Genomic DNA, 12683 nt, shown 5'->3' on the forward strand with positions numbered 1-12683 from the left:
CATGAAGGATGAACACACATATTATGAAAAGGATGGTGCTTGATCTGCCCTAAAGGGTGGCGAATGTGCCTAAGCACAGAGCAGAGGATGACAGTTTAGACAAGCCCAAATCTTTGAGTCTTGCTTGAGTTGTGCCAAATGAGTCAAATGATCTGGCAGGAGCAGGGAGTTCAGATTTGGAGGAGGGAGAAAGTTGAGGGCAGACTTTAACCAGATTGAGAAGTTCCTTGGTGGAATGCCCTGAGAAGCTTGAACTTTCAGTGGAGCTGTTGAAGGGTTTTGAGGAGGAGAATAAGCTGAACTAAGTGTTTCATATTTAGATAATTTCGTTAAAGACTCAGGATAACATGTAGAGAATTCATTGTGACTGATGAAAAATACAGATGATCCACCAGCTAATGGAAAGATTTTTGCCTGAAGAATAGTTGTCATGTTTGTTTGTTAGAAAGAAAACTTGTCTTTATTCAAGGTCCAGAGAGCCAAAGGCAGTTTAAAGTTTAATTATTTGGGGGCTTTCAACTATTAGGCATTGTCCATATATGCGGATAGTGTGAAAATTTGGAATTTGAGACTCTAGCAATGAAACCACAAGGCAAGCCAAGTGGGAATCAGGAGGAGCTGGGTTCACGTGCCATCTCTGCCTGGAATACGTAGTTTTTGAGGCCTCAGATGGCTTCTGTCTCATGAGAGCATTGGACAGCATAGGAGTAGGGTCCTTCCAGTTCTGTTAGATTATCCTATGGTTTGTTGCAACCCATAATTTTGTTAAAGTCAGGATGCGAGATAAATAATGTCTTTACTTAAAATTAATTTTTCTTGTTAGAAAGGTATTTTCAGAATTGAACTCTTAATTATTAGCAACTTAAGTTTTCAGTTTAAGTTGAAGATGGCTTTAGGGTTTTTTCTCCAATCCCCTAACTTTTAAAATAATGTAATGATTTATTCATTATAATCAACAACTGAGGATGTTGTCATGAACATTTTTCTTAAGAGATGTTTTTCAATCTAGCCTTGCTTTTTTACCTATTTGTTTATGAAGGGATAATGGCATAGGTTGTTTTTTTTATTAGAAGTTGTCATGTTTCCCCCCAAAATATATAAACACAATATAAAATTTACAACCTGTTGGACTTTCAATTTTTATTAGAGATTAATCGTTGCCTCAACAAGGCACCTTATATTTTTTAGCATAGGTAACATTTCAAATTAGATGTAACAGATTCCTTCTTAAAATTATAGGAATGGAATGATTGTTGATTATCCACAATATGAGTAAGAAATTATTTAGAAACATAATATCCCCAAAGATTTGTTACCTTCAGGCTTTGTTACAGTTGATTCAGATATTTGTGTGCTGTTACATCTGACAGATTTGTTTTTAATTAAAAATAAATCCCAATGTAAGCGGTGTATATGATAAAGGGGCAGTGTGGACACGCTCCATTTTCTTATTTTCCCTTGCAGTTTGCAACCCAGCATAACTGGGCAGAGTGAGAACAGTGTGTGGGAACAAGATGATTCCAAACTTGGCCGGCCTTGAGATGGTCTGTCCTCTAGCACCATGTCTGGTTCCAGCAAAAGGGGCAGCTAGCATGTGTAGCTTCAAAAGAACAATGAATTTAATGGGGTGGGGAAATCTTTCACTCATTTCTGTGAATTTTAAAGAGAGCGCTCTGAAGCCAGAGTGCCTACTCTCTGCCCTCTGGGGGAAGCCAGACCAAATGCCATTTTCTCTTCAGATCAGTTTTCTCTCTGTGGCTTTCTTGTCATTTTGGATGAAATGAGATGAAATGAGAATTTGAAAGAATATCTCAAGTTTATATAGTAAACTACCTAAGAAGACTTTTTGAATTTAGTGAATTTTCTTGAAGAAAACCAGACAAAATGAATTGCTGAACATTTACTGTTTTGTTACATAATCATTACATGTTGAAAGATAAACAAACCATACTATGCCAAGTGTCAACATTTTCCTCTAGGAATGTAGAATTTTGATATTAAGGACCTTGTGCTACAGTGCCTTGATTTTTTTTTTTTTTCAGCTCTGACTTCCCCAAGGTCCTAGTGAAATAAGGAGCTGACCAGATTGGAATTTGGACTCTAAATCTCAGGCCAAGGCTTTTGCAGGGGATAAAAAGGAAAATGAAATATAAGGACAACAAATACTTTTCATAAGATAGACATTTTTGCTATTTTATCAAATCTTTACTAGTATGTGAAAGAAAATCATAATTATCAGGTTGGTGGTGCAGTGAATAGAGCACCAGGCCTGAAGTTGGGAAGACTTGAATTCATATCCAGCCTCAGACACTTAATAGCTCGTGACCCTTGGCAAGTCATTAGCCTGTTTGCCTCAGTTTCCTTATCTGTAAAATGGGGATGATAATAATATGTACCAGGGTTATTTTGAGGACCAAATGAGAGAATAATTGTAAAGTACTTATCATGGCTGCAGCACCAATGAAATATTATGGTGGCTATGAATATGCCAGCATAGTTCTCAATTGCAAAATGCAACAGACTCTCCACACAGAAGACAGAACCAAAACATTTATTCAGACACCAGAAAGCAGAATCCCAGTACCAGAAAACCAAATCCATCATAGCAACAAAGAAATTTATACACAATAACAATTCAGGGGGCACTACCATCCCCAAGCCTTCACTTTGTTAGGCTTCCCACAAATCAGCTCCCTTAAGTAAATCACAAACAAACTCTCTCACTTAAGCTAGTTGCTGCCTGCTCTCTCTTTCCAGCTCTGACTGCTTTGACTCATTTCTTGTCCCTTTCTCATCCCTTCCTTCTCCCTTCCATCCCTTCCATTCAGCAAACTTCTCCCACCATGGGCTCATGTGACCCAAGCAGGTCACATGGGCATATTAATATATGGGAAAATCTTCCCATTTAAATTACCATTACATTGACACATAGCACATAAGTAGGTGCTTTAGAAATGTTAGCTGTTATTATTGTTATTATCAGGAGCAGTTTCATTTTCAAGAGTTCAAGTGATTAGATAATTATTGGTATTTTCCTGTTTGTTTAATACAGAAGTGAAATGGAACTACTCCAGAAAGTGATACTATACAAGCAGGTGATATGGTAGATGGTCAATACAAAGGGTATTCCAGAAACTTAGTGCAAATTTAAGCTTTAATGGGTTACACTGTATTGGGAGTACAGCATGCATATCTGTGAATGTGTCTGTCCCTGTGTCTGTGCCCATCTTAGCTTTTCCTTTCTATCCTGGGAACATAAAAATAATTCCATTAGTTAAGGATTAGAATTGCTTGAGTTTGTTTTAACTGGTTTAAGAGAAGAAGCAGTTTTAGATGGTAGCATAAATAGAAATGCAGAGATTGACTATAAATTTTATTTGCAAGCTTTTTTCCATTTACATATAAGAACAAATTTTAACATTCTTTAAAAAAAAATTTAACATTGTTTGAAAAATTCTTTTAAAAGAATTCTGTCTTTCCCTCCCCCATCCTTGAGAAAACATACAATTTAATGTAGCTTGCTCATGTGCAAGTCTGGCAAAACATTTTACTATAGATTTTAGAAAAGCACCCTGGTTATTGAGTATTAAACAGACTTCCAAAAATCAGGGGATGTATCTTATTGCTCTTAAATAATTTAATGGATACAGATTCTTCCTATTTGTTTGAACTTTAGAGAAAGGAGAAGGGGGAACAGGCATTTATTAGGTGCCTACTGTGTTCCAGGAATTGTGCTGTGTCTTACAAATATTACCTCATATATCATATCTCAGTCCTGGGAAGTGTTATTCATTTGTTTCAGTCTTGTCCGACTCTTTGTGACCCCGCTTGGGGTTTTCTTAGCAAAGATACAGGAGGGTTTGCCATTTCCTTCTGCAAATGAGGCAAACAGGGTTAAGTGACTTGACCAGGATCAAAGGATTTGTGTCTGAGGCCAGATTTGAATGTAAGATTGAGTCTTCCTGTCTCCATGTCTGGCACTTTATCCACTTGCCCAGGGTCACACAGTCAGTATCTGAGGCAGGATTTGAACTCAGTACTTTCAGACTTGAGGCCCTAGCAGTGGCGCCAGAGTGCCTCAGTTTAATTAATTATACTGTGAGGAAATGGCCTCACCAGAGGAGAGCTGCTTTCCAACTCTTAAGTCTGTGATACCATGATTCCCTCTCCCCCCTTCCTCCTTCCTGTGCTTAAATTCTTTGTTTTGACCCTGATTGGGGAGCTGTCCATTGTGCTGAGTCAATTTTCTGTGTTCTCCAGAAAAGATCTCCTCTCCTCTCCTCTCTCCTCTTTCCTCCTCTCTCCTCTTCCCTCTCCTCCCTCCTCCCTCCCCTCTCCCCTCTCTCCTCTCTCCTCTCTTCTCTCCCCTCTTCCCTCTCCCCTCTCTCCTCCCTCCTCCCACCCCTCTCTCCTCTTCTCTCCTCTCCTCTCCCCTCTCTCCTCTCTCCTCTTTCCTCTCTCTTCTCTCCTCTCTCTTCTCTCCTCTCTCCCCTCTCCACTCTTCCCTCTCCCCTCTCCCCTCTTCCCTCTCCCCTCTCTTCTCCTCTCTTCTCTCTCCTCTTTCCCCTCTCCCCTCTCCCCTCTCTTCCTTCTCCCCTCTCCTCTCTCCTCTCCTCATCAACAAACAGAAAGAACATTTTCATAGCCACAGTATAAGAAGAAAAGAATGACATGACATTATAGAACTCTCTTGTGTACAGTCTGCATTATTTTAAATATATAATAAATTCAGTGTTGTTCTACTTGATTTTGGTTCTTTCAGGTTTTCCATCCTCTGGTTCATTTAAAGAGACGCTTGAATTACCCCTCCCCTTTTCCCTCCTCTACCCTTATGCTCAAAAAGGGAAAACAAAAGCTTTAGTTTGTAACACATGCATAGTCAAGTAAAATGAATCACTGCCTTGGCTAAGAGTGACAGCATCTATCTTAATATGCATCTGGGGCCCCCCTTCTATGTTCCATCATCATTCTTGGAGTCCTGATTGAGCATTGCTTGAGCAGAATTCTCAAGTCCTTCAAAGTTGGTTGTCAGGAATATTTTGGTTTCAGATAAAGAAATTTTCTATCTTATTAGTTGCTGCTGCTGTTGCTGTTTTGGCCAGTCTGGTTTTCCTAAACAGTTCAACTGTATTTTTCAGTTGTTCCCATTTTTTTCCTGACTTAATTGTTATAGTTGGCATCCCATTTTACTAAGTGTGAGGATTCAGCATTGACTTCTTTTATTTGAACTTATTAACTGGAAACTTATCATTAAAGTAGGTAGGTGAGTACATTGTATTGGATTTAAAAATTTTGCTTATCTAAATTACATGCTTGGTATATGCCATATCAGCAAATAGTGAAAATAGCAATGATGATTGCATAAAAGGGAATGACCTGGGGTTTCTGTAAAATTGGGATGAGGTGTGATTATGAAGCATTGCTGTGTGGCTTTTGAAATCATAAGCTTCTAAAGGCATGCTTTGCACACTGCATGGCTGTCTGTAGACTCTAACATAGTATGCAATAAAGGTAAAATAGAAAAGAGATTTGGAAAATGCCTTGTAATCACTGATTGCTGTAAGTGTTCTCAGTCCTTTTTGGGGGGTGTGAGTAAAAGTGAGGCAGCAGGTGATCTCAGCACAGCAAATGCTCAGAAAGCAGAGCTGAGGCCTTCATCACCTTGAGGAGGGCCCCCCCACCACAGCACTTTGTTGAGCTGGCTGTAACCTCTCTGCTGCAAGAAAGGAGTCAGTGTTCTCTATATCTCCTTTTGGATTTCTCTGATAAATTTACTTGATTTATCTAAGCTGGCTTTTCTCTGATCTGCACCTGATTTCTCATCAGTAACAGTTTACCCAGTGTTTATTTTAATGAAGGACTAGGTTGAGAGGTATTTTGGATTGCACTAATTAAGCTGACTGGGTTTTCAGTACACTATTCCAAATATGATCCAGTCACTCAGTGGTTAATGTTAAATTTATCATGTTGAACATGTATTAAGGACCCACTACTGATATGCAAAAGAGATGGGCTATAAAGACAAACAAAATGGTCTCTGTCCTTATGGAGCTTATATATAACTGGGAAGATAGAACACATTCACATAAGAAACACAAGATAATATGAGGAAGGAGAGAATGTTCACTTTTTGTGGAAATCATGAAAGTCAGACTATAGGAGGAAACAATCCATCTGTATCTTGAAGGAGCCTAAAAGATGGAAGTAAGGAGAGAGTTTGTTTTTAGCAGGCGATTCAGCCTGTACAGGCTTGGACATAAGAGATGAAATGTCGGGTTTGGAGGCCAGATTGGAGACTAGTTTGGCTGCCATGTAAAGTGTGAAGGGAAACTAATGTCTGGAAAGTAGGTAGAACATCAGATTGTGGGAGGGCTGTAAATGCTGAGTTGAGTTTCTGTTTATTTTAGAAGCAATAGGGAAGACTTTGATTATGAGAATGGAATAGTCAGACCTAAGACTTTTTTAGAAAGATCAATTTGACATCTGTGTGGAGTATGGCTTGAAGAGAGAAACTAGAAGCGTTGGGACTCATTAGGAGGCTGTTGTGATTGTCTCAGAGAAAAGCCATGAGGGCCTGAACTGGAGCAGCAGCTGTGTGAGCAGAGAGGGAGACACAGATGTCAGGGAAGTGAAGGCAGCATCAATCAGACTTGGCAACTAATTGGTTACAGGGATTGAGGAAGAGTGAAGAGTCAAGGAGATTTCTGAGTTCACGAACCAGGGGAACTTTAGGGATGGTGATATATGCACTTAACAGAAATAGGAAAGTCTGGGAAGGAGTGAATTTGGGTGGAAAGATGAGATAAATTCCACTTTAGACCTGCTGAATTTGAAATGCCAGTAGATATCCAGGTAAAGCAGCTCTAATTATGCAGGACTGGAGTGCAGGAGAGAGGTTAAAGTTTGGTATTATATAGATTTGGGAATGTTTTCGGTAGAGAGATCATTTAATCCACGGGGAAATGATAAAATCACTGAGGGAAAGCATAAACAAAGAAGATGCATGGGTTTGGACAGATCTTGGTAACCTTGGGGAGAGCATTTGGTGAGGGGGATTGGAAAGGAGATAGAGTATTGAGAGCTAAGAAAATGGAGTTTATTTATGAAAAGGAGAGAAAGAACCAAAGTTTGTGATGATGGTAGAGTCGAATGAAGGATTGGTTTGTAGGTTTGTTTAAATAAAGGGTTTGGGGGTAGGGTGTGGAAACCTGGGCAGATTTTTATTGGCTATTGAGGTAGATTTAGTAGATGAATAGATTGAAGATGGAAGAGAGGGAATAATGGGGGAGGAGCACGATACAAGCAGAGGCTCTGAGTAGAGCAAAAGAGGAGAAATTGAGGGATGCTCTCAACTTAGGTTAATGATTAAAACGGGGTATCTACTGGTCAGTCCTTTTATTCTCATTAACTTAGGAAGAGGAGAGGGCAGCTAGGTGGTAACAATGGATGGCTTGCTGAGCCAGGAGTCTACAAGACTCTTCTTCATGCGTTTAAATCCAGCCTCAGACACTTGCTAGCTGTGTGTCCCTGGGTAAGTCACTACACCCTGTTTGCTTCAATTTCCTCATCTGTAAAATGAACTGGAAAAGGAAATGGCAAACCAGTCCAGGATCTTTGCCAAGAAAATCCTGAATAGGATTGGGTCCAACTGAACAACAAAATATAGGAAGAGAGGCTGTCTACTGGGCAGGAAAAAGAGAATTTGAGGCAGACGATGTGGTTCAGTGGGAAGAGGGGTGGTACAAAAACCAATACAACATCAAAAAACCCGTTTATTTTGGTTCCATATTTCTATTTGAAGAAGCACAGTATGAGGAAAGAGATGATTATCCTCCTAAGTCTAGTGAATGTTTATTCTCCAGTGATGACAAAATGTTTTATAGAAATCTCTACTATGTATTTCATGAAAAAGTAAAAAGCTTTAAAATCAACTTTGATTTATATAGGTCTATATTAGGTGGGACGGATGATTTGAACATTGAATGATTGATTCCCAAACCAAAATGGAGGCTTCCTTTGGTATTCACCTCAAAGAGAATATACTACTTTATTGGGAAATGTCCATTATCTCTTCTTTTGTCTCCCTTTCTCTGTTGTTTTCCCTCATTAGAGTGTAGACTTCTCATGGTGGAGACTGTGTTTCTTGGTTGCATTTGGATCCTAGTCCTTAGTACAATTCTTGGCAGAGAGTTGACATACTCTATCATCTTTGGTTAGTCATACACCATGAGTGTTTTATAGATAACAATTTTGTTTGAACGAGGTTCTTGGAATGTTAGCTGTATAACCTTGAATTGCCCTATTTTTCCTTTCTTATTTTCTACCTGGAAAAGGTGGACAATTTTTTCATATATTGTTACCTTAGGGAAATTGCCAAATTTATAAAATTGGAAGACAGTTTCCCTAGAAGAAAAGACTGTGTTGTAGATATGAAGTAGTACAGAATATGTGGTATGTCTACAGGGAGACCAGCAGACTCCTCTGGGCAGGAGTGGATTTTTTTGCTCTAGAGAGAATGTTAATATATGTGGTTTTTTGTTACTAAAAAATAATTTGCATGTATACATTTGATCTTAGCTTAATGCCTCTGAATTACTGTAACTGATAACTAGAATTTGTTTTGGTTTAGTCTTCCAAGACTGAGCAGCTTGCTTCCCCCTTCAGTTTGAATGTAGGGTATAACCTTGAGGTCAGAGAATGGGGACTTGTGCAGTATCTTGTACAGGTCAGGGATTTCCTTAATAAATGTTTGAATTGAATTTGAATGTATCCTGCCATGGCTGACGTGCAGTACTGTTAACGTCAAGTCTTAGCATTTATGTATATGTGTGTATAATATCACCATTTGCATTATATAATTATGATCTTTTCTTTTGGTTTGGTAATCAGACCTGAATTTTCAGTGTATCCTTTGTGAAAAAATTGTAACCATCTGCTTAATTTTAGAGGAGGAAATGCTATACATAGTAAGCCAGGTAGAAAATGTTTACATTTTGTAGAAATTTGAAAAGCAGTTTGGCAGCCATAGATAAGCATCATTTTTAGAGCTTATATGTTCTGGTGAAAATCTGTCCCAGTTTTCTCATGTTGATGTAGTATTTTTTTTTTTTAATGCATACATATATGACACTTGACTCTGAGAGGATGCTATTCAGCGGTAAGGATTCCTAGGTTTGATCCTTACTGTAATCAGTGACTTTCAGACATGGCAATTGGCTAATTCAGATGACTTTTTCTGCTGCCTAGACTTATTGTTTTAAGGGCCCAACTATTCATTATTGTATATTCCAAGTATTTGGGTGCTTATGAAAATCTGGAAATCATTGAAAGAAAAATTATATATTTTATATAGGTAATAGAGGTAATAGAGTGGAATGGAAAGAGAATTGAACAATATTGGCTCAGTTCTGCCATTAACTGACTCTGGGGTTTGGGATGTCTCTCCCTTTGCTTTGCTCATCTGTTAAACCAGGAGTTCTCTTCAGATCTCTTGAGCCATTGTTGTAATGCTGGAATGTTTTGAGTAGTCAAATGAACACTTCACAGTTTAATTCATTCGTCCTCTCCCCATACTCCCAGCCAGGGGGAAAAAGTTGATTTTTGTAGAAAGGTTGAAACGTTGTTTGACTTTGTTTTTATTTTCCTAGCTTGTTCTGGTGTTGTTTCTTGTTTGAGTTCAGGTCCCCCTGAGCCTGTGCTTTCTTATTTCTGGCCCTTATGTTGTTTATAGAACATAAATATGCCCCTGAGCAGCTCGGTAGTGCTGCAGTGGATAGAGCACCTGGTCTGAAGTCAGGAAGACTCATCTATTCTGAGTTCAGATCTGACCCCAAACATTTACTAGCTCTGTGACTCTGAGCAAGTAACTTCACTGTGTTTACCTCAGTTTACTTATCTGTCAAATGGGCTGGAGAAGAAAATAACAAACCACTCCAGTATCTCTGCCAAGAAAACCCCACATGTGGTCATGGAGAATCAGACATGACTGAAAAACCACTCTATAATAAAAAAAGCATTTCTATGGAAAAACAGTACTGTGTCTGTCACTTCCAAATATAAACTCCTGTAAAACCCAGGGGGAAGGTATGAGGAATGGTAAGAAAGAACAGAACAGATAAGAGAGAGCTGCTGAAGCAAGACTTTCCTCCAGGTGCTGGTGTGGACAGCGAGTGGAGAGCAGCTCATTCAGTGTTGGACTTGTTGATCTTATTGAATTAGGCAGAATTGCTCCTCAGAAGTGGCAAAGGTTTCAGTGCAATTTCAAGTTTATATATATGAACACTTGTGTGTATGGATATTTCCCACTTAATAGAGCTAATTCTTTAAAAAATACATCTGTATAAGCTGTATTCTTTTTAAACCAAATTCTTATGCTGGTATAAAATTATTTTAAAATTCAGATCAAATCGTTAACACCATCGTAGTCATTTCTTGCTTTCTCTTGCTTGGCGGATGCTTGGCATCTGTTTAGGTCAGATCTTTTCACATCATGGACCCCTTTGTGGTCACTCTGGTAAAGCCTATGGATGGATATCTTACCAGAATGTTTTTAAATGCATAAGGTGAACTCTATAGAGTTACAAAGACAACTGAAGATTAATGAAAATTAAGATGGCTGTTTTTCACCATCCAAGGCCATGTGCCCCACCTTAAGAACCCCTCTTTAGATCATGTATCATAGGACATAGAGCTTGGCAGTGCCTTCCTCATAAGCTTTACAAATGAGAAATCAGAGTCCTGGAGTTAAGTGAATAGAAAGTCACTTAGTAAGTCAGGGCTGGGATTCAGATGAAGGACTTTGGATTTCAAATCAAGTGCTTTCCTCACTCTGCCATAAATTGATAGGATAGTAGCATCATTTAAGGATACTATTAATGTAATGGAAACTCTACATACTTCCTTGGTAAAACATAATACATAAAACATATGTATTCCCTCATTAAAACCTACTGGGGAAAGTTTTTCAGGAATCTTATCTCACTGAATGTAAATATTACTTGAGGTTCGAAAATAATCTTCAGAGTTTCATGAGTATTGTTAATATTAAATTTCTTATTTTTATTAATGATGGCTTTTTTTCTTTACTTGAAGGTTTTTGGATTCAAAGCATAAAAATCATTACAAGATATACAATCTGTAAGTATGTTTCCTTGCTTCTAAAAACAGCTTTCAAGTGAAAGTTCTTTCCTTTTTGGGGTGAGGTAGCATTAAAGATATTATTTTGCTGAATTGCATTTATAAAACAATTAGTTCAAAAAGTCTGATTGCAAATATCATTAGCTCATTTAGCAAGTGTAGTGATGAGGTGAACTGGGGTATTTGCAAGGATTTCTGTTACTTGATCTGCTTTAAATGACTTGGTATCCCTCTGGTCTTGAGAGCCTATGACCACGTGATCACTGGAAGGGTAATTCCCAGCAGAGCAGCTTATTCCTAACCAGCGATGATGCCGCTGCCTGCCTTCCTCTGGGCTTGCACTTTGAAGTTAGAGGTGGTTCTTTGTTCTTGGCCTCCATTCCATGGAGATGCTGTCAAAACCACTCTTGGCCTCTCTCTTTATGGAACTCAGAAATGTTGCTTGAATGCTTGGATTGGGTGGTGTCTGTTTTTTGGGGCAGTATTACAGGGATTTTCTATATCTAAGCAATTTTGTCTCCATTTTTTTTTCTTGGTGGTGATATGAGGGCCCCAGGGAAAAATAGACATTTTCTTTATTTTTATTTTTTATTTTATTTATATTATATTTGGAAGGGACCAAGTTTTTTTCTGATAACTTTTTGCCTCCTGAAAAATTGGGAAAAAATCCATCAAAAATTGTGTACTAATTTATTTAGATGAAAAAATGTTTAAGATTGGGCATTTGTGCTTTTTTTTAAAGCCCTTTTGTAATTCAAAAATGCTTTTTTTATTATGTATTTTAATATTTTTATTATCTCACTCTGTAGTAGTCAGATTTCTGTTATTTCAGAGCATTTGATCCCTATCCTTCTTGTGTAAAATGGATAAATTGTATAAATATATGAATTCTATAAATCAAATTCATAAGCAAGATGTAGTGACTTGTTATTTTCAAGAGAGAACAATGAAAGACTCTATCACAGGACACCTAGAACTGATCCGGCCCAGATCCTTGGGCCATGTGACTGCTGGCAGGTTGCTCAGCCATTGCTTCTGTAAAGTGAGAAAATAGAGACTGTTGGTCCTAGCCATCTTACTAAGCAGTTAGTTAGAAGGAGTGTATTTTGTGAGCCTCAAGGGACCATTTCAGTGTGAGTTATTGTGGAGGTTTCTTATTTTCTTTGCTGTGGGGTCACTTCTTTTTGAGTTGTGAGGGGCAGGTTTAGGATATAGGATCATTTTCTCCTGATGGAAAGCACCTCTGAGGAAGTCTGTTCAGACCCAGAGGGGAAAGGACTTGCCCAAGACCATACAGCTGGTAAATAGGGAAAGTCAGGCCATGTGACTTTCAGTTGAGTGCCTTCTGCTTCTTCTCATGCTCTCTGGCTTAAAGTCTGAACAGCTGAATGAACATTGGCAGTGGCAGCCAGCAGTTAGGAACAAGGAAATACTGACTTTATTTCCTTAGTTCAGGATGGAGAAAGGAATGCACAGGGATTATGGTTTTATCGCTTGAACAAAGGTGCAACCTGGCTCTTCTTGGCTTTGTAACCCTGAAATCTGCA

General features: G+C 38.5%; 1 protein-coding gene across 1 annotated transcript in view; it reads left to right on the forward strand.

The window, feature by feature from the left end:
* The window catches only part of PTEN (phosphatase and tensin homolog), a 76941-nt gene that overhangs the window by 31643 nt on the left and 32615 nt on the right, over nt 1-12683 (forward strand). Inside the window, exon 3 of the mRNA XM_072628950.1 lies at nt 11092-11136. Coding sequence (XP_072485051.1) covers nt 11092-11136 — 45 coding nt within the window. The remainder of the gene's footprint in view (nt 1-11091; nt 11137-12683) is intronic.

The sequence above is a fragment of the Notamacropus eugenii genome, chromosome 1 (assembly GCF_028372415.1).
Source record: "Notamacropus eugenii isolate mMacEug1 chromosome 1, mMacEug1.pri_v2, whole genome shotgun sequence".
Taxonomy (NCBI): domain Eukaryota; kingdom Metazoa; phylum Chordata; class Mammalia; order Diprotodontia; family Macropodidae; genus Notamacropus; species Notamacropus eugenii.